Raw genomic sequence first — 27,775 nt, forward strand, 5'->3', positions numbered from 1 at the left:
GACAGACAGACATCACATAACTACACATTTACTCATTTACTGTGTAGTCATGTTTTGTTATTTTAGTTTCCATAATTAAGGTTTCTCTTTTAATTTAATTTAATCCAGATCAGTGGTTCTCAATGTGAGGTCCGGGGGGACCACCAGGGGTCCTTGAGGAGGTTCCAGGTGGTCCCAAGCAAACTAATGAATTGTTAAATAAATTAAATTTCCAAGAAGTGAAAACAAATAGATGTAGAAGAATGACTGTTTTGATCACAGTTTCTCTGTTATCTCTTCAATACAGACACACGTACATCAATGTGTCCAGAGAAACAACTGACTAGATCATTATACAAAACCAACATGCAGGAAACTTTGATTCCAACTGTGTATAGTTTACCACGCTCATTGTTATTGTCACATGACCCCACAGCTTCACTTCTCCCTCCCTAGAGAGCTCACACACACACACACACACACACACACACACACACACACACACACACACACACACACACACACACACACACACACACACACACACACACACATGCATAGAGAGTCGCGCGCTGCAGTTTAAATCTGCCGTGTGGGAAAAAAACAGAGTGGATGGACCAAACCACTTTGGCGCACATTGCGGGGGTGGGGGGTGTCAACAGCCTATCAGAATGCGGTTTGTGTGGTGGCCACGTGGGTCACTTGTAAATCTGACCAATCAACAACCACACACGTGAAAAATCAAGCGCTAGACAGAAGAATGGACGCATTGCAAAACCTTGTAAATGTGTCTCTAATCTTGATATGAAACAGTTAGAGATGAGGTGTAGAGGCTCTGCTGTGCTGTGTGGCAACATGTTGGAAGTTAACTGAAATCATTTGACTCCTCAAATCATCAAACTAACAGTTTTTACCACAACAATCAGCAAATGAATCAGGATGATTTCAGCCACAGCTGCACACACACACACACAGACGAGCGCGCGCAGACACACACACGCACGCACGCGCACGCACGCGCACACACACACACACACACACACACACACACACACACACACACACACACACACACACACACACACACACACACACACACACACACACAGTTTTGTATTAAATAATAGTGAAATAAGCAGAATGGGTCAGATTTGTTTAATGGCAGATGTTGATACTTATATGCACACTACACACTCATCTCTTCATGACCTCATATCAACAAGATATGATTTGATTTGAGGAACATTGTAATCACATGTTAAGTCAAAGTTATATAAAAAGTATAGAATCAAATGTTTGAAACCAACACGATCAAACAATGTGAATTTAACCTTAAATTGTTGGAAACATGAGAGATGTTTAGTTTGGTGACATGAATAAAATACAAACATAACAAAGGTCCAAAAGAAAGAGATTTTAACCTGTCAATCATCAACAACAGACTGTGTGTGTGTGTGTGAGTGTGTGTGTGTGTGTGTGTGTGATCCTGTACAGAGTGAAGCATCATGTCAGCAGCTGTGTTTGGTCAGTGTGTTTCTCTCACTCCTCTATCTAACACAGAGACACTGAGGCAGGCTCAGACCACAGATGGAACCCAGGGTACAGAGGTTCAGTGAAGGTGCAGTTGAACGTGTGGAGATGAATCAGTGTGTCAGAGGAAACGTTGTAGAAGGACAGAGAGCCAGCAGGCCAGTCAAGATACACTGCGACTCTGTTAGAGTGAGAGGAGGAGAGAGGTATCATAATGCCTGTGTGTCCGTTATTGTGCCAGGCTCTGTAACCAGCATCACAGCACTTCAGACTCCAGGACTTTTCATTATGTCCAAGCCTGCTGTCATTAACCCGTCCTCTCCTGCTGATTCCTCTGTAAGTCACTCCTATAAAAACATCTCCTTTCCTCTCCACCTCCCAATAACAGCGACCAGTCAAACCATCTCTACACAGCAGCTGATCCCAGTCGTCAAATCTCTCTGGGTGATCAGGATATGACTGCTTCTCTCCACTCGTCACCTTTCTGTTGTCTTCAGACAGGAGGAGGTATATGCCTGCTGTGTTTGGGTCCAGTGTGAGTTCACAGGCATCTGATGAGAGAACAAGACTCAATACAGAAACTCTTTTGATTCTAATAGAGCTGTTTATTATCTGTTGATTTATGAACACTTTGACATTTAATCTCTTCACACTTTCATGGTGACACATTCTATCAGCCATCATCTTCATTCACAGCAGGACTGAATGAAGAGATGTCACAAGCTGCTGTGAGGGACTTTCTATTTTTCTACTATTCTGATGTTTCTGTCAAAGCATAACACTGCTTTTAACACCATTGATATCATTTATATAGTCAACATGTTCAAGTCCAAACTCTACTTCAATCTGCCTTTTCTCATGTTGATACCAGAGTAGGACACACACACACACCACACACACCACACACACACACACACACACACACGCACGCACGCACGCACGCACGCGCACGCACACACGCACGCACGCACGCACGCACGCACGCACACACGCATGCACGCGCGCGCACACACACACACACACACACACGCACGCACGCACGCGCGCGCGCGCACGCACGCACGCGCGCGCACGCACACACACACACGCACGCACGCACGCACGCGCACGCACACACACACACACACACACACACACACACACACGCACGCACACACGCACGCACACACACACACACCGCACGCACACACACCACACACACACACACCGTACGCACACACACACACCACACACACACACACACCTCACCCCCCCACACACACACACACACCTCACCCCCCCCCACACACACACCTCACCCCCCCACACACACACACACCTCACCCCCCCCCCCCCACACACACACACACACACACACACCTCACCCCCCACACACACACCCCACGCCCACCCACACACACACACACACACACACCTCACCCCCCTCACACACACACCTCACCCCCCCCACACACACACACCTCACCCCCCCCACACACACACCTCACCCCCCACACACAGACACCTCACCCCCCACACACACACACACCTCACCCCCCCCCCCACACACACACCTCACCCCCCACACACAGACAGCTCACCCCCCCCCACACACACCTCACCCCCCACACACACACCTCACCCCCCACACAGACACCTCACCCCCCACACACACACCTCACCCCCCCACACACACACACACACCTCACCCCCCCCCACACACACACACACCTCACCCCCCACACACCTCACCCCCCCCACCCCCCACACACACACACCCACACCTCACCCCCCACACACACACCTCACGCCCACCCACACACACACACACACACACACACACACACACACACACACACACACACACCTCACCCCACACACACATACCTCACCCCCCACACACACCTCACCCCCCCCCCCCCACACACCACAGCCCACAGACTGGCTTACATTACAGCTCAGCCCCCCACACACAGACAGCTCACCCACCACACACACACACACACACCTCACCCCCCACACACACACAGACACCTCACCCCCCACACACACACCTCACCCCCCACACACACACAGACACCTCACCCCCCCACACACACACACCTCACCCCCCACACACACACACCCCACCCCCCACACACACCTCACGCCCACCCACACACACACCTCACCCCACACACACACACCTCACCCCCCACACACACACACCTCACCCCCCCCACACACACACCTCACCCCCCCCCCACACACCTCACCCCCCACACACGCACACACCTCACCCCCCACACACACACCTCACCCCCCACACACAGACACCTCACCCCCCACACACACACCTCACCCCCCACACACAGACACCTCACCCCCCACACACACACCTCACCCCCCCCCCCCCACACACACACACACACCTCACCCCCCCCACACACACACACACCTCACCCCCCACACACAGACAGCTCACCCCCCCACACACACCTCACCCCCCACACACACACCTCACCCCCCACACACAGACACCTCACCCCCCCCCACACACACACCTCACCCCCCCACACAGACACCTCACCCCCCCACACACACCTCACCCCTCCCACACACACACACCTCACCCCCCCACACACACACACCTCACCCCCCACACACACAGCTCAGCCCCCCACACACAGACAGCTCACCCACCCCACACACACACACCTCACCCCCCACACACACACACACAGACACCTCACCCCCCACACACACACAGACACCTCACCCCCCCACACACACACACCTCACCCCCCCACACACAGACACCTCACCCCCCCACACACACACCTCACCCCCCACACACACACAGACACCTCACCCCCCCACACACACACAGACACCTCACCCCCCCACACACACACAGCTCACCCCCCCCCCCACGCACACACCTCACCCCCCCAGACACACACCTTACGCCAAGTTTCATGCTATTCAGCATAGCACCACCTACTGGCAAACACAGAAAGCGCTTTATCTCGATAACCGTTAGTCCGATCAACTTCAAACTTGGGGAAAGCGCTTAGGGCAGGTGTGGGCAACATGTTTTTCCTGAGGGCCAGACTGGCTTACATCAAGTAAGTGAAGGGCCACACATTGGAGATCATACCTGCCAACACTCATGATTTTCAAGGGAGTCTTCCTATTTTTAACCCTCTCTCCTGTTGTGATTGGTAATTTCTTGTTAATCTCCTGATATAATAGTGATACAAATCCAATGGCTGTAGCAGATGAGATTTATTAACATAATTCTGCCTTTTATTGAGTTTTTGGGGGTCATTTTGTTTTTCTTTGAGTCCGGCCCTGGGGCCCCAGGCCCGCTAGAAATTAAATGTTATAACAGAAGTGGAGTATTGGCCAGAATGACATGAACATTTGGACACTTATTCAGCAGGTATCTTGTATGTTGCGTTCAGGTGCACTGTAAAAAAAAAGAAGAAAAAAAGAAAAATAAAAGAAATGGAATTCCATCGTGGGCCGTATTTTGTCCATGTGTGGCTTAGGGGGACCTGATAGGGTGCAGTGCTGAATTTCGTGCAATTGGCATAGCGCCACCTACTGGCAACACAAATTTTGTTTATTTCGAGAACCATTCGGCGGATCGACTTCACACTCGGGGAATGCGCTGAGGGGGACCTCACGGATTTCAGTGCCGGATTTCATGCAATTCGGCATAGTGCCACCTACCGATACCTTACACACACACACACACACACACACACACACACACACACACACACACACACACACACACACACACACACACACAGCATAATACCAGCAAACTAGATTTGAATATCAAGTATGTTATATATCCTATAATAAAATTGCCTAGATGGATGGGCGGGCGTGTGGTGTCTGTCAGTCACGATTTGATTTAGTTTTGTGTCACGAAAGTGACATCGCCCGATGAACGTCACGTTCAGTGCCAAAAATATACCCTTAGACCTCAGGGTGTTAATATCCCTATACTATTCCTATAGGGGTTGACAGTGTGCTAATATCCCTATACTATTCCTATAGGGGTTGACAGTGTGTCTGTGACCTGAGGGTGTTAATATCCCTATAATATTCCTATAGGGGTTGACAGTGGTGCTGTCTGGGCTAACTGTATCTGAACACGAGGTTCGAAAGGTTCTGTCCAGGACCAAGGTGGGGAAATCTCCTGTCACATGTCACAATGATTACAGACCCATTGCACTAACATCAGTGTTTATGAAATGTCTGGAGCGTTTAGTGCTGGACTACATTAAATGTCAGATTCCTCCTACTCTTGATCCTTGGCAGTTTGCTTATAGGAAAAACAGATCAGTTGAGGATGCAGTCTCTATAGCTTTGAACTCTGTATATGAACATCTGGATAAAAGTAAAAGGAGTTCACCCACAACAGCCAGATCCTTGTTAACTTTTATTGCTGTATTATTGAGTGCACTTTATTCCTGCACTTTTAAAGTGAGCTGGATGACTCGGGCCTTTATCCACACTTGCACCCCAATTCCAATGTAGTTTCGACTGCAAATGGTAAATAAACTGACTCTGACTCTGACTCTTAAACCCAAACCCGTTCGGAGCCCAAGTGGCTCGTGGGTCGGAGTCCGTTTCAGACTGAAAACATAACTTGTCTGAGATGACAGGTTGAGAGGCGGGTCATAGTAGCATGTTGATGATTTTATTTGACAATTATGGGGACTGGATTGGGCTTTGGCCAATCCTGGTGTGTTCCACCCCCAAATCGAGTGGGATTCAGCATGTTGTGGCGCTCTCCTCGGGAAGAGCCTGGTGACGCGAGGTTTAGTGGCTGAGTGGAGCTTGGCGAGCCGCAGGCAGCCAGCTGCCGGAGCGGAGAGTGCAGCCTGTCGGCCTGGAATCTCCGAGGTGCGACCCCTGACAACCAGGCTCTCAGGCACGCGCCATTAACGCAATTATGGTAAATACAATATTCCTGGAATGCGAGTTTTAACGAGCCAGTTACATTTCTTTGCATTCTTAGGCATAACCGTTTTCTTTATTGTGTATATCAACATACAAATGGTCAAGTTAGTAGTTAGTTTATGGGATAGGAATTCTGCCAGATGACAGGCACTAGGTGCCATTTTCTCCTTCATTTAGAAGAGAAATTTATCCTGAAATGAAGATTTGATTGACAGCTGCCATGTCGTGATATGATTGGATGAAATGGGGTAGAAATGTTATAGTACCATGTGACTTCAGCAAACTTTAGTTTACTGTTATGAGTGAAATCTTGAAAAATGAACTTTTGATGTGAAAAAGTGTGAAAAACTAAATAAATTAGATTTTTGTGATTTTTTTTGGCATACATAGGTGCACTGCATACCCAGGTATTTGAACTAAAAGAAAAGAAAAGTCATTTTTGGGTTCAGCTCGACTTTAAAGCCCCATTCAGCAACTTTTCCAAGTTTTGCTATTGGGAAAACAGCGCCCTCTGGGTGCAATAGTCTGTATCAGTATCGCCATTCAAAGTCAACAAAACACAGCGCCAGAAAGCTCTATGTACATGTGACATCGGGTACTCACCACATGATGAAATAATAATCCATAGTTACGTGAAACATCATTTTCGTATCGAATCCGCACCGAGTTACTTCCTTGTTTTACTGAACACAGCGCTTCCGCTGTACAGCGCATGCGCGGTATGCCGCTCATGCTGTGTACGAGACGCAGGCACAAAATGCTTAGTGCCAGGAGAGGCCTTTGGAGGGCGCTGTGTGACCAATAGAGGCGACATTCTGCCTCTTAGAATACACTGGACCATCTTATATTAAGGTGAAAAAGTTACTGATGGGGTTTTTTAAAGCTCCACTCCTGTCAGTTACTCCTCCCTGTTTCACTTTTATGTTCTATGAAAACGTACATGTGCACGCGCTGTAACAACACACATCACCATTTGTGCCAAAGAGCTTACATTGATAAGAAGCAAAGCCTAACAGTTTGTTCCACTGCAACATAATGACTGGAGGCACTGTTGTAAAAGAAGCAGAACAGTCCTCGATAGGTCCTCTGACAGATCAGGTCGTTAAGTTTATTATGTCCGAGGAGTCTATTTAATGAGCAACTTTCAAGTGATATAGGACAAAAGCTGGTTATGACAACTATGATGTCACTCAGTGGTGATGGCTAAGTAGGTGGGCCTGAGTAATGTCATCAGTGATGTCACTCAAAATCTTCACAACAGCATGGGCATCAGGAAAGCCCTTTGAAGCCTGTATGATATGACACATTTGGTTCGGCTTCTCCTTATATTTACGCATCTACTTCTTCCTTTATTCTTTCACAAGCAAAAGACCAGGCAAGGCCTGACAACAGCAGGGCCATTTGCAACTATCTTTTATCAGATATTGGCAAACACTGCTTTGTTTCGTGTACTGTATCTGGTTTATATGCACAGTCCTATGGTTAGTTAGGGAAGCTGGCTCTATTGAAATCTTCAAAACTACACTCAAAACCCATTTATTTTCCCAATCATATGGTTGTGTTTGATGGTGTCATTCTCTGGAAACATTTACTAGCTGTTGAGTATATATAATCCTGAATTGCTGAGCGGGCTGTCTCAAGCCAGCAATATCAGTATAAACTTAGACCTAATTTAATAATGGCATCAGTCGACCCAGTAGCTTAGTAGCTATATGTAAACGCACATTATTACTGTAATGCATTCATGTGAAATTGACAAACTGACCGAAATAAATTATTTACTTACTTACTAGATAGAAAATCTAATAGCTGGTGAATAAACTTAGTCCTGAACTGCTGAGCGGGCTATCTCAAGCCAGCAGTATCAGTCTAAATTTAGACCTAGACTACCTAGACCTGAATTAGCAGTATAGTATTAGTGATCCTAGTAGTATGGACAGAATATCTAATATCCGCTGAATAAACTTAGTCCTGAACTGCTGAGCGGGCTGTCTCAAGCCAGCAGTATCAGTATAAATCTAGACTTGATTTTGTAGTATAGTATCAGTTGTCCCAGCAGTATAGGCAGGAAATTATTAGCTGCCAAACTTAGTTCCACCTCTGCGCAGATTCCTTCGTACTGGCTCTCCCCTCTTCTCTCTCTCCTCCTCAGGTGTCCTTCACTGGCCTGACTTACACCCCCGCCCGCCCGTCGACCGCCACCTCAGCCCTCGATCTGATCGCCATCGTCCTGGCCACCTGTCGTCACTCTGGCCCATCTACCCACTACTCCTTCACCCCCCCACCTTCCCCGGCCTCATCATCACCACCGACCCCTATCCTCCCCTCATCTCATCTCGGTTGATGCCACCAATGCGGACTCATGGATCCCTCAGATCACCCTCGTGGAACTCCTGATCATTTTCCCCCTTTTCAGCTAGCTAATTAGCTAGTATTCCCTGAACTTACTAACACTTAAAGACTCAATTTTCTATTTCTTTTTGGAATCTACCTTTTTACACTTTCAACTTTCTTCCCTGATCTTAGGATCATTTAAAGACTACATTTTCATATTGCTTTTGTTGGACTCCTATTTACATTTTCAATTTTCTGTTCTTTTGTAAATTTTATTTCTATAATGTGAAACTCTGTAAATGGTTAGCCCGGCATCTTCTCAGCCTGTCCCGGAGGGGGGTCCCCAGAGGGGGTCCATAGTTGGGCCCCTACAGTACATCAGCCCTCACAAGGTTCCTCCTCAGCCAACAAGTCACTGAGGCAATCCATGTGGTGCGCACTGGGGGTGAGGGGGGCGCTGTATCCCGGCCTGGCCTTCTCTCACACGCCTTATGTGTGTGGGGGCGGGGGCCGGGGTGGGGGGCATCGGTGCTCTCCATCACTGGTAGAGGGATGCCGGTAGGTTAGAATAGCTTAGGTTAGGCGATAGATTAGCTACAGCCTAACTGTAGGCTGTATACCTGTTATAATGTTCAGGCTAAATCAGACTAGAGCAGAATAGGACAGGGCAGACTAGGCTGTAGATTAGCTAGATTCCCTGTGTTCTAGTTAGTTCTGGTTAATGGCTAGAGTAGTCAGATTGTCTGATTTGCTCCCCCCTTTTCGTGCTCTCTCCTTTCTCACACTCTAAAGCATGGCACTCATTCTACTCTAAAGCATGGCATCCCCTCCTTTCCCTGTTCTCTCCTCATACTCTCTCATACTCCCCCTGCTCTCCCTCCCCACCTCCTCCCTTTCCTGAACTATCCTCCCCCACTATTCTAAAGCATGGCACCCATTCTATTGTATACCATGGCACCCATTATCTTTCCCCCTTGCTCCTTCCACACCTCTCCTTCCCTGCTCTCTCCTCCCCCACATTTCCCATTCCCTCCCCACCTCTCCCTTTCCCTGCTCTCTCCTCCCGCACATCCCCCGCTCCCCCTCCCTCCTCCCCTCTTCTGCTCTCTCGTCTTTCTCCCTTCCCCACCTCCTCCCCTTCGCTGCTCTCTCCTCCCCTTCCCTGCTCTCTCCTCCCCCACATCTCCCATTCATGTGGGAAATTGACCTCATCACTTTCCTGCTCTCTCCTCTCACATTCCCCCTGCTCTCCCTCCCCTGCACACTCCCCACCTCCTCCCTCTCCTGATCTCTCCTCCCCCACTATTCTAAAGCATAGCACCCATTCTACCCTAAAGCATGGCACCCTTTCTATTCAATATTTCTATATTTTCTATATTTCTCTATCATATGATTGTTCAATGTGTTTTCCTTACTACTGTAATTGCTACTGTTGTGTCAGCTAGAATTAGCTAGACATATTTTCTGTGAAGTCCTCTGAGACATGCTTGTGAATTAGGGCTATACAAATAAACTTGACTTGACTATGGTCTCATGCAGTCACAGTAACGTATGTGCTATACTAGTTGACTGTTGTCTTTGCAGTGTGTTCAAGTGCACATTTTTGGCCGTGACACAGGAGATGTGAGGTGATGCAACAGTCGGCATTCTTTGTCTTTTGAAGTTTTGGTGGTGTGTTGCAGCCTTAAGATATCCGCTGGAGAAAATAAAATCCATGCACAGATTTACCTGCTATAGGTCCACAAATTTCACATATATTATTAAGCTCCGCCAGCGCCACACAGCTTCCGGCTCGCTGGTTGTTCGCCAGCGCATCCCAGTGGGGCAGTGCTTATAGTAAAAATCTTGTCTAAAAGTATTAATATTGAACATGTCACGTGTCTAATTTGCACTATTCAACACTGCATTTTCTCAGTGTCTCAGAAACACACTCGGCAAGTTTGAAGTCGATCGGACGAACGGCTCTCGAGATGTGTGATAAACAGAGAACATACAGACGGTCGTGCATTTATTAAGGAGATACACACTTACACTTCCTCAGGCCTGGTTTCAACCACTGGACTCCACCATGGTCCACACTGTGGGGCAAACAAAGTCAGACCAGAGTATTCTATTTGAGGACAGAAACAAAACCTTCCCTATGAAGGGTTTTCCATATAATAGGGGCCGTTCGTTATTTATGGAAGGGGTCACTGGAGGAAATAGGGGAGGGTGATGCTTTTTAAATATATACCTGAGAGAGTCCAGGCTCCAGTGTGGATCCTCCAGTCCAGCAGAGAGCAGCTCCACTCCTGGGCCTCCTGGATGATTGTAGCTCAGGTCCAGCTCTCTCAGATGGGAGGGGTTGGAGCTCAGAGCTGAGGCCAGAGAGGCACAGCCTTCCTCTGTAAGCAGACAGCCTGACAAACTGCACACACACACACACACACACACACACACACACACACACACACACACACACACACACACACACACACACACACACACACACACACACAAATTAATCCATGTCAGATTTGATTAGTAGCCTACTGTGAAATTAGTTGTGATAATGCCGTCAAATTCTAGTAAAACGGTTACTGCCTCATACAGTTGGCTGGTCAGCTCTGTGGTTATGTGCTGCAGTTTGAGAGTTCTCTACTCACTGTCTGACAGAATATTAGAAGTCCTTTCTACTTTTTCAGGTTTCAAAAACTGAGACAGCACAGAGAGGAAAGAATGAAATGCCCTCATGGAAAGTCATTCAGAGGGGCTATGAAGGGCTAAATGTTGGTATCACACCTGGTTTAAAATACATGGAGAGAGAAAATCACCCACAGGTGTTTGTCTGCTGACAGTAATCTGTATGTAAAGCAGGATGTAAATGATAGTAATCTGTATGTAAATCAGGATGTAAATGATAGTAATCTGTATGTAAAGCAGGAGGTAAATGGTCATCTGTTGATCAGGTTAAAGCACAACAACAATGCTGGCAGTTGTTGGGGAATGTTTGATTGGTGTGCTATGGGCTAAAGCAGGGATACTCAACTTGCTTTGGCCGGGGGCCACTTTTTGGGCAGGGCAGCATACAACACTGACCCAGACAGACCCAGACAGCAGGACAGGATTGGCAAACAAGCTAGAATATCTGATGCCCACCAGCAGTAATTTAAGACCAGCAAGAAGCTGCAACCAGCAGCACACGCAGGGGCCAGCGCTGCTGGTTGCAGCTAAAAAATATTATTTTGCCAAACAAAATTCCTTTGTTTTCACTGTTTTATTGAAGGAAATTATTTTTGAGGTATCACATCAGAAAATATTAGCTTCAGAGTCAGTGAATGTGCTTGAAATGCTTCATTTCACAAAAGGCTGAATATCTCAGCTTCTAATTTGAAACGTCTGTTTTTGCTGAAAACAACCTATCTTCTCCGGCTCATAACTAAAGAACGGAAAATGGGATCAATAAACTTTTTTTTGCTGATGATACAATAGAGTATCATCGTTCTTTGTGCGTGTTCGGTGTTTACATAGTAATATCACACAATATTCTGTGGGCCTCGAGAAATCACTGAAAACGCTCTGAAACTCTGGCACTGGGAGCGTCCGTTCTCCAAAAGTGGCTGGCACTCAATGAGTTAATATGGCACTTTTATGAGTTTAGAAAAAAAATAGTCGGTCAAAGTAACTATTTAGATTACCCCTGAGTGCTCAGTTTATTAAAATAACGGCTATTTAGAAATCTGATTTCTGTTCTGGTCAGCTGACAGAAGCCAGGCTCTCAGCTGTCAACTGTCAAACCCTCTGTTTACAACTTGCAGCAAGCAGCAGCCAGGCACTCTGTGAGAGCGTGCGCTGCCTCTTATCACTGATACAAATCAAGTCGAAGAGGAAAAAGACGAGATCAACAAAAAGAAAACAACGAAATGGGCAGTTAACAGCAACACACTGAGAGACGTCCTTGCACAAAACATACCTGGACTCCAACATAGAAAGCTGATGGTTTTCAGTCTCCTCCGAGCGCAGCGCGAGCCATTTACGTCTATAAGACCCGCAGACGTTAATGTAATTCCCTTGAATGCGAGAATTAACGAGCCATTTGCATGGCGTTGCATTCTTAGACATTGCCGTTTGCTTTTATTTTGTATGTTACATACAATTGGCTAAATTATTAGTTAGCTTGACTCCAATGATAGCTTAATCTTGAGCAGCCGAGGGGACTATTTTGTCTCGCCAGTTCTCAACTCATATTCAAGGTTATGAAAACTAGATTTTGATTGCAAAATGCATGGAAATATAAATGAATGTTCTTGTTTTGTTTCTTTGGCAAGTGACCATGGTATAAGCGGGTTAATGCACTTCGAGGTGTCCATTATCAGAAATTATTGGACTTTGCGGCTTCGCCTTGGACGGTTTATGCCTCCACGTCGTCCAATAATTTCTGATAATGGACACCTCGTCGTGCATTAACCCTTACATAATCAGAGTGAGAATGCAAACCCAATATCCAGTGTATTGGAGGTACTGTACAGCAAAATTGGTAGAAATTCAGTTTCTTCAATTCAGTTCAGTTCTCAAATTTGTTCAGAGTAAACCCTCTTCCCAAACAAATCAATAAAGGATCTCTCTCCAAAAGAAAATTAACCTACTTATCCTGTGTGCACAAAGCCGACCTGTTTGGTTACATTTATATCATATAAATTAAGTAGGCTACATATAGTAAGTGCCTGGGTGGCAAGCAGACTGCAATACTTGACAATTTAGCTGGAGCTCAGTCAAACTTTATTTAACAGAAGGGATGAGGAAGCGCTGCGTGGGTCCTTAGTAAAATCACTGAAACAGGTGCTCTTTGGTGAGGGTGGAGAGAAGCATGAGAAAAAGTTCAAGTTGGATCCTTGTAAAAGTAAAAAAATGGAGTAGAGTACAGGAAAAACTTGAAAAATCCAAGGCCACTCGGTTTCAGGTAGAAAAGTTAAAAAGCCTTTATTGTGGCATGATGATATTGATTTCTCTCCATTTCTCTGAGTCAGACATTGTTTTTTGTTATTGAGATGTTTTGCTCAGTTAAATTTATTTGGTTCCTCATCCTGTAGCTTCCTGGGAGGTCTCTATGGCCTCAACTTTGTAGGCTGCACAATTGGTGCTGGTACTGTAGTAAGTTCCTCCTGTCAGGTTGGAGTGTTATTCCTCCAATTCCCTGTAGTCTGTGGGCATTGCATGACATTGGTCCCACCTGCAGTTTATTTAGTTTTTGCATTCTACCTATTTGTTTCATTTTCTTCATTTATTGGGTACCCAATTGTTTTTAACTTTATTATGTTTCCTTCTTTATATAAACATCATGTATCTAGCATTATTGTGAATGATTGCAAGCTCCCTGTGATGCACAGGTGTATCCAGGAGGGCTAATCACTAATTGCTTGAGTGATGTCACTATATATGCACATGTATTTCTGTGTTGGGCCTCTACCCTGATGAAGGCTGTCTGTAGCTGAAACGCATTGGTTTTTAATTGTGTAAGATTTAGCCATGCCACAATAAAGGCTTTTTAACTTTTCTACCTGAAACAGAGTGGCCTTGGATTTTTCAAGTTTTTCCTGTACTCTACTCCATTTTTTTTACTTTTACAAGGATCCAACTTGAACTTTTTCTCAAACTTTATTTAACATTAGTTTTCATTGTGAATTAGAAAATGGTCAGGGGGCCCATCTGCACCCTATAGGGGGCCGCATCTGGCCCCCAGGCCACAAGTTGAGTATAACTGGGCTAAAGGATTAGAGGTCTGGGTCCAAAATGACAGACCCAGACCTTAATGGCCCCGGGAGATTTGTGCCCGGACCCGGATTGGACCCGTCTATTATTAGAAACCTGAGAACCGGACCCAGACAGAACCAACCACACCGGACCCGTACAGAACCAAGAAATACAGAGGCAGAGACTAGCGGTGCCAAGCCAAAGGTGCATGCTAATTGCTATTACAAGTTGTATAAATTAAACTTTGTGCATCTTTCTTACCTAACATTAATGTGTTCTCCCCTGGTTGCTCCTGCCAGACACTGGCTGACCGTGACATAATGCATAATTCATTCAATGATCCTTACCAGGGTTCGAATTGGACCATGGGTCCTGGGGGAGCCAAATATTTTGAGGGGTTGGACGGGGGGGGGAGGGGGGGGGACTTGTCCCCCCCCCCCGAAATTTTCACTTTGAAGCAAATTAATTGATGCAATTTGGCAACATAACGGGTCTCAATATAAATAAACAAATGTATCATTTGCTCCTCTTTTAGAACGGTGCTTGCTGGGTTAAAGACCCTGTGAAAAACATTCTACTAGCCGTATTGGATGATCGAACTCATTTATTAATCAGAGTAAAGAAAAGCAGCAAGGGGACACACAGGCAACGTTTTTTCTGCTCAAAACACCCCTTCAAGAATCCTGTATAACCTATACAATCAATATGCTGTAAAATTAAATATTAATTAACAAAAAATATTTCTAGAATAATGTTTCTAAAATAAATACACTGAGTCAAAAATAAAGCTTTTTCAGTAGGCCAATATATTAGGCATACTAATACACACTACTGACCTCTCCACTCATCCATTCTTCTGACATATGTACTCCATTTACCCTTTCGGATTGCAGCAGGCTTTTTGCAGCTTTGCACACAGCACATCCTAACTTTTTATTTTTGGTGAAGAGCCATGGATTTCTGTCTCTCCACCCACTCCATCGCTGCATGGTCCAGTTGAAAGGTGGGTCTGTGCACAGCACTGTGTCTGTGGTGGGGGCGGGGTCCGCGGGCCGTCTGGTGCTGCAGCAGGAGCGGCTACTGAAGCTTCGCTCTCTTCATCCAAGCTGTCATTATTATTGTCAACCGACGGCTCAGCACCTGAACTCTCCTCCGAGCTGTCATTGTGAACGTCCCATAGAGCCTCGCTCTCTTCTCCTGAGTCCGAGCTGATGTTTACATCAACCACCAGCGGCTCTCGTACCGGCTGCCTGTTCGGCAAACTCGCTGTAGACGTCCCTGGTGCGTTGCTGTGTGCTGCGGTTGACACAGCTGATCTCTCCCCCTCTGAGCTGACGCGAAGCACGGGTGCAGAATGTTCAACATTAGTTGTCGTTTTAGGTTTCTTGGCAAACCCAAATTGTGCGAGGCTAGGTTGATTTCGTTTAGACATTTTCGCCAATCGCCCAGGATGCCATCACGGTTTGTTTTTATTTTTTAAAGTTTCAAATACAGCCGGCAAGTAAAGACAAGTCAAACGTGCAAACTAGGTGAGGGATTTGACTGCAGCGCCGCCACGCATGGATGGCCCCAGCAGGAATAGAAATAATAAACATCGAAGTGTGAACGTTAATAAGCGATTTAGAGCAAAATAAAGACACAACTTTGACGTATTTGTAGTATTATTTATTTCAGTACAGAAAATCGAACTCTATAACCTGTCTGAAAAAGAAACAGCCAATATTTTAGAGCTCCCCCTACATTTCACAAAGCAGTCTTTCAGGGGAGCCAATGTCCTTCTTAGGGGAGCTCAGCTCCCCTTAGCTCCCCCCCAATTCGACCACTGATCCTTACCAATAAAGATTGTAATGCTAATAAAAATAAATCCATGTTTTCTGTTATACTTCTTGCTGATTGAAAAGCCATGGCTAATGTTAAAGGGATACATCAACATCTTCACTTCACTGTGCGCGGATTAGAAAGCACTCACTCCTCAGTCCTCACTGTGAACATTAGTTAGATAGCACTACAATGGCAGTCTATAGCCACTTTCAGACATGAACTCCGGGTCAGGTCAGGATTGCTTGCCCTGAGCCTGACCCGGGGGATATGTGAAGTGTACCCTTTCAGACATGAGGCATGTTGCTCTCATACATGTGGAGCATGTAAAGTAGGGTGTAAAGTAGAGAGGGGGCGGGGGTGGGGGGAATTTGGACATGACCACACAATGGGGAGTTGTGAAAACTGACCACACAGCTGTACTTCACTGTCTGAGCATAGCCTTAAAGCAGCTACGAGCAAGGTTTTCAATTGTTATTAAACAGTCTAATTTTAATATCGATGCCTCACATCTTACCTCTAATAGTAGACGAGACCAACGCAGAGTAGTCTCGCTTGAACACCGAGTGAATCGGCCAGTGTTGTCTTGATGATTAGTCAGTCTGCGGCCGGGGCAGATCAGGAAGTGAAATGAAACGGTTTGCGGCAGCCACTTCGGCCTAACCACAAAATAACAAAATAACTTCCAAACAAACTGTTAGAATATAACGAGAGATGTTTGCGAGAGTAGCAAGCCCCTGCATGGCGTTCTCTGTGTATATGGTCTGTTGCTAGGCAGAGCGAAATGGTTGAAGGCAGGCAGCTGCCGTAAAACGTTTCGTTTCACTTCCTGGTCTATCTGGCCCGTCGGAGGACAGACACAGACTCTATAATCATCAAGAGAGCAATCTCCGATTCACACGGCTTTGGTCTCAGCTACTATTATAGGTAAGATATGATGCATCAATATTACATTCAGACTGTTTAATAACAATCGAAAATCTTGTTCGTAGCTGCTTTAAGTGAATCGCATTGACATTCAACAAACTATCATGACATGCAGAGTCTGAAAACAAGTTGCTAAAAATAGATAATGGGCGATAACTGCCTAACGTTCACGGCATACAATCGTTTGCGCATAACGTTAAAAACAACCCTACAACTCACGCCCAGATGCATCGAGTCTCGAGCGCTAAAAATAAAACAGGTCTTTGCTATGTTCAGTCCTAAAATGCGTCAACCCCACTAGAATTATACAGAATACAGGAAGCTAGACGTTTTTACCTCAATGTAAATCAATGTTGTATTGCTTAGTAACAAGAAATCAGAACGGTCGACTCACTACGGGTTAAAATGGACTTTTCAAAGGGAGCAGATATTCTTCCAGTTTATCTCTGTTCTGTATCTTTCGGATAACACACACAAAAAAACATTACACATGCATTTACTTCATTTAATTGGCATTATTGCGAAGGTTATACCCTGAAGTTTCCGTTTATACTGCCTGACTTGACGCTACTTGGAATTTGCGGTTCTGCACGTGAATCTTCACAAACGCTGTGTAAACATGAAATAAAAGGCATGAACGCAACCAGATCCAGATACCCTACCTAGCGATGTCCAATACTGGGAAGCAAGACGACCCTCGCATCCAAAAATGCTCATTAAATGTGTATGCTGTGCGAAGCTATGCAGAAATGAAATAAGATCAAAGCCATGAGCATTTTAATCCAGCAACATGTAGCCTGTTGGCTGACACACACGGAGCAGGTTCGAGCTTCATTTGGAAAAACTGAAACGGCATGATGTTTTTTTTGCTCGCTCATTCACATACAGTATAATAATAATCTGCCACACTGGCTTTCTGTCTCCCTCCCTCTCCTCATGCACTCACTGAGCTGGCTACTTCACGGAGCTCTTCTGTCCCTGATACAAGGGCTCGAGGTTGTCTTACCTCCGGATAGTAGGAGGGTCACGGGAGCTCGCATAGCTCACCAAAATGTGTTCATACATACATACACCGCCATCCGGATGCCCTCTAGATAACTCCCGAATTCCAAGGCATGTCTGAAAGCGGCTTATGGTATCGCCGTTCAGTCACCCAAAATACAAATTCTAACAGCGCCAGAAACACTCACATGTACATGTTGTGACTTGTGTACTCACCACGCGATGAAATATAAACAGTGTTGGGCGTGTTACTGTAATTACTTACTTTTTCAGTAACGAAGTAATATAAGGCGTTACAATTTCCAAAACAGTAATTATATTACAGTTACTAATCCAAGAAAGGCTGCGTTACTGCGTTAGATCATTGCCCGCCAGAATGCAGTGTTTTCTATGTAAAAAGAGAAGAAAAGAAAAAGTAATCCTCACGATCTCAGGTAGACCTGTCACGCAGACGCGCACACATACGTCAGAGCGTGGTTGTGCACAACACGGGACGCCGGCTACTTCAAAATAAACTGGCTGAAGGAGAAGAGAAATACTTGTTCAGAAGTTGGAGGTATTCATGCCATTATTTTGAGTTTGTCTTGGTCAAAGATGCAAAGAAAATTACTGTCCGTTGTAAACTATGTGCGAGCAGCAAAACATTTTCAACTGCGAAAAATACATCTAACTTGATGAAGCATCTTAACTCATTGAGTGCCAGCCACTTTTGGAAAACGGATGCTCCCAGTGCCAGAGTTTCAGAGCGTTTTCAGTGATTTCTCGAGGCCCACAGAATATTGTGTGATATTACTATGTAAGCACCGAACACGCCCAAAGAACGATGAGACTCTCTTCTATCATCAGCAAAAAAAAAGTTTATTGATATCATTTTCCGTTCTTTAGTTATCAGCCGGAGAAGATAGGTTGATTTCACCAAAACAGACGTTTCCATCTAGAAGCTGAGATAATTAGCCTTTTGTGAAATGAAGCATTTCAAGCAAATCACTGACTCTGAAGCTAATATTTTCTGACCTGAAACATCTGAACAGTAATTTCCTTCAAAAAAACAGCACCCCCACCCCCCTCAACTCCAAACTCCTCCTCCGTGGGAGTGTCTCTGGTGGCTCTGCTCGCTCTGCTGCCTGCTATGGCAGGCTCTGCTGCCTGCGGATCCACGTTCGGATGGCGGCCGCTCATCGGGGGAGTCTGAGTTCGTCTGCATTTCTGGGGTTTCGGTTGTGAGCTGGGATGAAGCTGCGTCCGATTCTAGGCTTTCTGCTGCGCGTTTCAAAGTGCCTGCACCCAGAGTCTATTTTCGGAGCGCTCCGCCTTGTGCGCCGGCTCCCAGCGCGACACCGAAAAGCCATTCTCATGAGAATGGTTTGGCTTTGGTTTTCTTTTCTGGCGGCTAATCGTGTGGAGAAACTATGCAGCAGAGACAGAGGGGCTCAGTTGTGGGAGCGGATTGGCTGCTGTTCGCAGCCAACGTTAGCTCCAGCCAGAGCAATCTGTGCCGCTCTGGCTCATGCATCGGTTTCTCTTTCATCACGGCTTTTTCTGCTGTTTTTCCTCAACTTTCTCTAATCTGGAGAGCACTGTCGCCACCTAATGGGTCCGTAAAATAGGTTATACACCTTCAATAGCTCCAATATTTTTACAGGAGATGCATGAGGCTTTGATCCACGTCCCACCGTCAAAAAACGCAATTGACGACTTTAGTCGTCATTGGCACTCTACGTTACTATTTGAATTGACGACTATAGTCGTCATTGGCACTCAATGAGTTAAAGGGCAGCACAGCACTGTGAAACTGGTTGAAAAAATCCCCGAAAAATCCACTGGCAGCCTCTACTGCCAGTGGCAGTGATACTCCTCCAGAAAAACCACAAAAACTGGATTTCAGCCGAGGCAAACCAGCCGTAAGTGGAGAAGGACTTTAGAAGCTCATTGCTGGGTATATCTTCTTTTTTTTTTACAATATATTTATTGGATTTTAAATGAAAAGAAAGTAACAACTCACAGACAAAAACAATAGTGAGGGGGGCATAGGGAGGGGGATTGGGGGGATGGGGACTAAACCAAAACAACATAAGACATCTCAGCTCACCAACTCATGCTGGGTATATCATGGAGGAGATGCTACCTATTTCCACTGTTGACTCGCCCGCACTCATAGAGAAAATACCCACGAAGAACAATGTCAAGCTGGCACAGAGGAAGACGTTTGCTGGCTACTTCGAGAGAGAATATGCGGAGATGGAGGCTAAGTTGAAGGTGATGCTGGGTGAGGTAGACTTTGTTTCCACTACAGCTGACATCTGGACAGCTAACAACAGGAGCTATGGGTGTAACAGTTCACTGGATTAACAGATCCACTTTGGGTAAGTGTACACTTAAGTGTAAGGTGTTTGGGGTAAAAAAAGAGAAGAGAGTAACTAGTAATGTAACTAATTACCTTTTGAAAAAGTAATAAGTAAAGTAACTTTTATTACTTTTTTAAGGAGTAATCAGTAATCAGTAACTAATTACTTTTCCAGAGTAACTTGCCCAACACTGAATATAAATCACTCACAAGTTACAGGAAATGGTCGTTTTCAAGGTAAATTAGTAAGTATGTGCGAAGTATGTGTGCATGCGAACAAATGCGCTTCAGGCAAATGAGGAGGTAATTTGCGTTGCAGAGGGAACCCTCTCGCTAGTTCTTCTCGCTATGGATTTACATGCAGTTTGTGACAACAAAGCCTCACGTGCAGCGCTGTGTGTTTTCATACGTTCATATGATCAGCGCTGATCAACATGTTCAAACCATTATAGAGGTCTTCACGGGGCTACTCGGATCCTAGGACCTGGGACCCGACCCGAGACCCGTACGGGTCCGGGTCCATATTTATTATGATCAATTGGGGTCCGTGTCGGGTCCGATTCTATCACTATCTATTCTATCATTATGTGTAATACCCGAGTAGACCCGTGAAGACCTCTATAAAGGATTGAACATGTTGAATCTGACCAAACATCTCCAAACAATTCCAAACAACGACAGCCAGCAACTGGGCACCAAACAAACATCTGTGTTTGTCTGTGTTTGTTGGAGAAGGTTTGATTGGTGTACCATGGGCTTAAGGGATACTGACCTGAGACTCTCCAGTCTACAGTGTGGACTCTCCAGTCCAGCAGAGAGCAGCTTCACACCTGGATCTTCCAAGTCGTTGTTACTCAGGTCCAGCTCTCGCAGACTAGAGGACTGGGAGCTGAGAACTGAGGCCAGAGCTTCACAGCTTCTCTTTGACAGCTTACAGCCACTCAACCTGGGGAAGAATTAGCCATGAACAAGAAATTTCAAAATAGTTTTTTCTGTATATTGCATTTCATATTGAAGACATCAAGTTATGCATGCACCTACAGAGATTTATTGGAGGCTTTGACCAGCGGCAGCAGCCCCAGGAGAGCCTCCTCTGAAGCAGAGTATTTCTTCAGGTCAAACACATCGAGCTCTTTTTCTGATGACAGTAAGATGAAGACCAGAGCTGACCACTGAGCAGGGGAGAGTCCGGCTTTGGAGAGACTTCCTGAACTCAGGTGCTGTTGGATCTCCTCCACTAGAGAACGGTCATTTAGCTCATTCAGACAGTGGAACAGATTGATGCTTTTCTCTGAAGAGGGATTCACCTTGATCTTCTTCTGGATGTACTGGACCGTTTTCTGATTGGTCTCCAAACTACTTCCTGTCTGTGTCAGCAGGCCTCTTAGGAGAGTCTGATTGGTCTCTAGTGAAAGACCCAGGAGGAAGCGGAGGAACAAGTCCAGGTGTCCATTTGGACTCTGTAAGGCCTTGTCCACAGCACTCTGGTAGAGGCATGTTAGTTTAGATTTGTCTCTTGATAGTGTTGACCACCAGGATGTTGATTGACTTTCTGACAGTAGATTGACACCAGTGTTGATGAAGGACAGAAAGACATAAACTGCAGCCAGAAACTCCTGAATGCTCAGATGGACAAAGCAGAACACAGTGTCCTCGTTCAGCCCACGCTCCTCTTTAAAGATCTGTGTGAACACTCCTGAGTACACTGAGGCTGCTCTGATATCAATGTCACACTTTCTCAGGTCGGCTTCATAGAAGATTAGGTTGCCTCTCTCTAGCTCCTCAAAAGCCAGTTTTCCCAGAGAGAGAATCCTCTTCCTGCTCTCTGTATTCCAGATTGGATCTGTTTCAGCACTCCCATGATACTTGACATCCGCCTGTTTGGACTGAACCAGCAGGAAGTGGATGTACATCTCAGTCAGGGTCTTGGGCATGTCTCTTCTCTCTCTGGTTTTCAACACAAGCTCCAGAACTGTAGCAGTGATCCAACAAAACACTGGTATGTGGCACATGATGTGGAGGGTTCGTGAAGTCTTGATGTGGGAGATGATTCTGCTGGCCTGCTCCTCATCTATGAATCTCTTCCTGAAGTACTCATCCTTCTGTGAGTCAGTGAAGCCTCTCACCTCTGTTACCATGTCAATGCACTCAGAAGGGATCTGCTTGGCTGCTGCCGGGCGCGTGGTCATCCAGAGGTGAGCAGCGGGAAGCAGTTTCCCCTTGATAAGGTTTGTCAGCAGCACGTCAACCGAGGTTGACTCTGTAACATCAGTCACAATCGTGTTGTTCTGGAAGTCCAGAGGAAGTCGACACTCATCCACACCGTCAAAGATGAACACAACTTGGAACTTGTCAAATCTGAGGATTCCTTTGGTCTCAGGAAAGAAGTGATGAAGAAGTTTCACCAAACTGTACTTTTTCCCTTTCAGCAGATTCAGCTCTCGGAAAGTGAATGGAAATGTGAACTGTATATCCTGGTTGGTTTTGTCTTCAGCCCAGTCCAGAGTGAACTTCTGTGTTAAGACTGTTTTCCCAATGCCAGCCACTCCCTTTGTCATCAATGTTCTGGTTGGTTCATCTCTTCCAGGTAAGGGTTTAAAGATGTCTTCACTTTTGATTATTGTTTCCGGTCTCACTGGTTTCCTGGATGCTGCTTCAATCTGTCTGAACTCATGTTCATCATTGACATCTCCACTCCCTTCCTCTGTGAGGTAATGCTCTGTGTAGGTCTGATTCAGAAGTGTTGGGTTTCCTGCTTTAGCAATCCCCTCAAACAGACACTGGAACTTCTCCTTCAGACTGGATTTGTGATTACGTTGGCACACTGCAGCAAGAGTTTCTGAAAGTACAAATTACATCAATCAGTGGATGTTGCTGTAAATATGAGAAGTGTAAATATTAATCTGTGAATGCATACTTTTCCTAACCACATGGCATCTATTCTGCTCATCACTGGTGGACAAACAGGTCCTGACTGTGTGTGCTACCCAATGTGAAATGCATCTGTTGGGGCATTTGTTCTTAAATAATACTGTGTTCAGCATTATACACCCACATGAATAAATCAATGATTTTAGCTGATGATTAATGAGGATTGTGAATATTATTTTGCAATCTGGAATTGAATCAATCTTTCTTTCTTGAGAAATGTCTATATTTAACTAATCATATATCTCCCATTTTGCCACCACTTCCTCCCGCCATCATGTTAAAGCCTCTTACTGCTCTGCAGAAAGTCAGCCAGCTCCTCCTGCTTCATTCTCCTCAGGAAGAGCAGTGTGATGTTTAGAAAAGCCTCCTCCTCCTCCCTCGGACTCTCTAAGCATTCTGGGTAATCTGAACTCAGAACCAGCTGGACTCTCTTCAGCTCCTTCTTCACAAAAGTGACAATGTTCTCCTCAAGCAGCTGCAACAGAATAACATTTGAATTAAACATTCTGAAAAATAATAATACTGTAATAACATCAGATCCACTGGTCTAAAGAGTGCAGCTTGAAGACCTCATCAACCAACAATCTTTATTTTACCAGGCAAGAAGTTAGTTAAGAACAAATTCTTATCTACAATAATGACCAGGAAGTAGGCAAAAGACCTCCTGATGGAACAGGGTTTGGGGAGAAATAGTCTCAACGCCAGACCCATGAGAGTTGTTACGCTGATTCACTACGTTACTGCATGCTGCAGATCTCTCTCTGGGTCTGGGACACTCCCCTCAGCCAGCTGGGGACGGAAGGGAACCGTTCACTTGGCCAGTGATTGGCCAGTGGTGGATTCAGTCTCCACCACTCAGTAACGACTTTGCAATCTGCGATCAGACGACACGGGAGTAGTGTCCTCTAGACTAGAGAGAGAGTGGCGTCAGCGGAGGACGAAAATGTGAGACTCATTAGCCGATGAACAGCCAGGAATGGGTCTCGCGCTACTTTTGCATGCTAAAATAAAGCTGATAATGTACAATTTGATTCAAGGGGGGGAAAACTCGGCAGTGCTGCTTAATCCAGGACCTTAATTCCTGGACCTCTTGAGAGTAAAAATCTGGTCCATTGGAGTGAATGGAGATGTCGGGACTCTTCTATCTACATGGCTCTGCACGGGAGGCGCAGCCCATTTTTCGAACCGCTCTCTCATTGGTTCTATGACCTGTCACTCATTCAATTTCAACCCGCCTAGACCCGCCCTCAAACCCCAGCAGTGGCTGTGAAGTGGCACAGACTCATTTGTGTAGTATGCAATGTAATATTTGAGTCTTGGGAGAGACCAGAGGAGAAACAACAACAACAACAACAACAACAACAACAACAACAACAGACTGTTATAAGACCAAAGTAGTTGTTTTTTAATTCAGTAGCTGCAGTAAAATGTGTTGTACATTTACACACCATAAATATGGAGTCTAGGTCTGTTTGAAGCTCCTGGACAGACTGACCACTGGGAACCTCTGACCTCTCCTGGTGGACTCTGGAGAACACATGAAGTATTAGGTCATATAATGTCACACGCACACGCACACGCACATGCACAGATGCACGCACACGCACACGCACGCACACACACACACACACACACACAGATACACACACACACACACACACACACACACACACACACACACAGTGAAATCCACTGTAAATTAGGGATGCACGATATGGATTTTTTTCAGCCGATACGATAACCGATAAATATCTGCTTCTCCTGGCCGATAACGGATACAATAACCGATAATTATTTCACATCTTTGTATTTAAAGAAATAAGTTCTTAACCTGTATTTTATGCACACCTGGGGTGACAAAAGACAGATGTGTTGAGCAAAGATGGATGATTTAAAAGACTATTCCATAGCTCTGACCTGACTAAATCTAACTGACATCACTACTGTGAACACAAAACAAAGAGCACTTCTGATATACCGTAATTCTTACAATAAGCGCCTGTACTCTAATTGCCGCCGGGTCTTCCCTTTACCGCCGGGTCCAAATTGATTTAGCATAATAAGCACCTGACTCATTTTCCCGCTGGGGCGTTTTTTAGAATAAATACGGTATTTTGCACTGTATGTTTTTGTGTTGACTAAATTCAGTCACTTACGGTAATGACGTTGTTTTGGAGGAAGTCAGGCGGAAGTTTCATCCTGTCAGACAGTTTTATATTTTATTTATACGTGTTTCAAGTATGCATACTGCATTGTTTAAAGTGGAGATGAAGCACTGAACAATATGAGTGTAGTTTGTTTGGTGAGTACCTTGGTTAAGACAGGGCCCTGCAATCAACTGTGAAAACCACCTATATTTGCAGGAACACTCAAACCTATTTCCCTGTTTCACCCGTTTTCGCCACTGGGCGCCGCCATGCTTGAGCAAGCTAGATGGTGACGTCAGCAACATTGTCCCTCCCGTGTGCTTCTTGTTTACTCACCCGTAACAATGGAGGATGCAGATCAACACACTGTACTCACTGTACCCGGAGAAAGACGGAGCCGAGGAGGATCGTTCTGTATGGCCCCAGGGTGCTCAAATGAGTTTTATCGTGTAAAGGGTAGTGGTAAAGATATTCATTTTCATGTAGTTCCAGTCAAAAAACCGCAAGTGCTGCATAGATGGCTAGCTGCGCTAAAACGTAAAAACCCATCTGTGGGCCCCGTACAACGAGTGTGCAGTGACCACTTCGTCAGCTCTGATTATGTGGAGGAGGGAGGCTTTGATGAGTCTGGAAGATTTGTTTTTCGCAAAACAAATCGCCTGAAGCCAGACGCGGTGCCGTCCGTCTTCGATTTCAGCGGCTATAGCGCAGGGCAGACGGACAGACCTACCCATGTCCCGGCAGAGGCAGCCCTCCGCCGGACTGACAGAGTGCAAAAACGCGCTGCCAAGGCGAAAGACCAAGAGGTAGATTAACGCTAGAGAGTTAATTTGTGATGTTTATAATCAGGGGTGTAGTGTAAGTAACCCCTCTCAGGACTGATAACATAATCTAACGTTAGGTCAGGTCCTGAGAGGGGCTAGGGTGTAGTGGTACATACTGGGTAAACTGGCTATCCAAGGTTAGTTTACCCACCATAGATAGATGATCTGAAAACAGGCGAGTGATTTCTACCTCATTTCAAAGACGTTTACCCTACACTACACCCCCGTTTATAATTTAATTGGCTTCACAATAAAAAATTGCACTTGTGAAATGAATCAATATGTTATAGCACAGCAAATCCCACACCAGCTAATTGTTGTAAACACTCATTCATTTGTCATTTCACAGTGCTCTACAAGTACTGAAGTGCAGTGTATATGTATATGGTTAATATAAATGTATGTATAGCCAAAAATATAAATAAACAACGCTCAATGCAGAGTAAACAGTTTGAGGTATGATACGTGTACGATGTACACATTATAGATCAGATATGAACAAGACAGTAGTATGAATACAGCATAGAATAACTAGTATACAACGTAGTGTGGTATTAATAATGAATTTGAATCCACTATTGGTCAGATATAAGCAGTGTACAGTCTATCATAAAATTAACTACATTACTATTGTAATAAACAGGACTATACAGTATTATATGCCATTTACCATATATGTCTAGACAGTACTATAAGTATGAATAGTGATGTAGTACATTTTATGGTTGTCAATTTTATTGCCCATCAAACTGTAAAATCTGAACACAAAACAATGCATGGGGCAATGTAATAATAATAATCAATGTAGGCTGTTCAAAGGGCTTAGCTGGAAATCTGCTGATGTGTTTTGCTATTGACAGTGCTTTGTCTGGCTTCTGTACTCCTAGATGCTGAGCGATGGTCACTGCTTTCTCTGTTGAGTGCTCGTGCTGCCCGGATGGAGATTGCCTGTCCTTTCTGAAGCTGTAGTTTTTGCCCACCCTCTCCGGTGCCACCAGCTCCTGAGGCTCTCAAGTTTACCAGTGTGGATGCCCTCTGTTACTCTTTCCAACTTCTTCAACAGCTGTTTGTCCAGCACCACAGTCTGGAGATGTGTAAATGCAGCAGAGCTGGGATGGAGCCACGGCTGGAGGCTTTCCTCTTCTTTACATGTCCTTATTGTCTCCCCAGAATCCCAGTTGTCCACGTTGGTGATGTGATGCAGCACAGACATCCACTATTCTTTCAGCTTGGTCACACTTGCATCACATGTGCTAGCAGAGTACCAC

The 27,775-nt window shown here is 45.4% G+C and overlaps 2 protein-coding genes across 2 annotated transcripts in view; both read right to left on the reverse strand.

Annotated features, from left to right (window-relative positions):
* Positions 1–27,775, reverse strand: part of LOC310794528 (NLR family CARD domain-containing protein 3-like) — a gene marked incomplete at its 5' end in the record, with an annotated part of 389,910 nt that overhangs the window by 199,024 nt on the left and 163,111 nt on the right. The gene's annotated exons all lie outside the window — the stretch shown is intronic.
* LOC310794430 (NLR family CARD domain-containing protein 3-like) lies at positions 1,440–27,720 on the reverse strand (the record flags this gene model as incomplete). Its single annotated transcript, XM_083656431.1, has 7 exons — positions 1,440–2,060; positions 10,816–10,862; positions 11,018–11,191; positions 21,378–21,551; positions 21,647–23,444; positions 25,049–25,063; positions 27,528–27,720. 7 exons carry the CDS (start codon positions 27,718–27,720, stop codon positions 1,531–1,533), a joined length of 2,931 nt encoding a protein of 976 aa, XP_083512557.1. The 3' UTR covers positions 1,440–1,530.

Source organism: Poromitra crassiceps, assembly GCF_964638095.1.
Source record: "Poromitra crassiceps genome assembly, chromosome: 20".
Taxonomy (NCBI): domain Eukaryota; kingdom Metazoa; phylum Chordata; class Actinopteri; order Beryciformes; family Melamphaidae; genus Poromitra; species Poromitra crassiceps.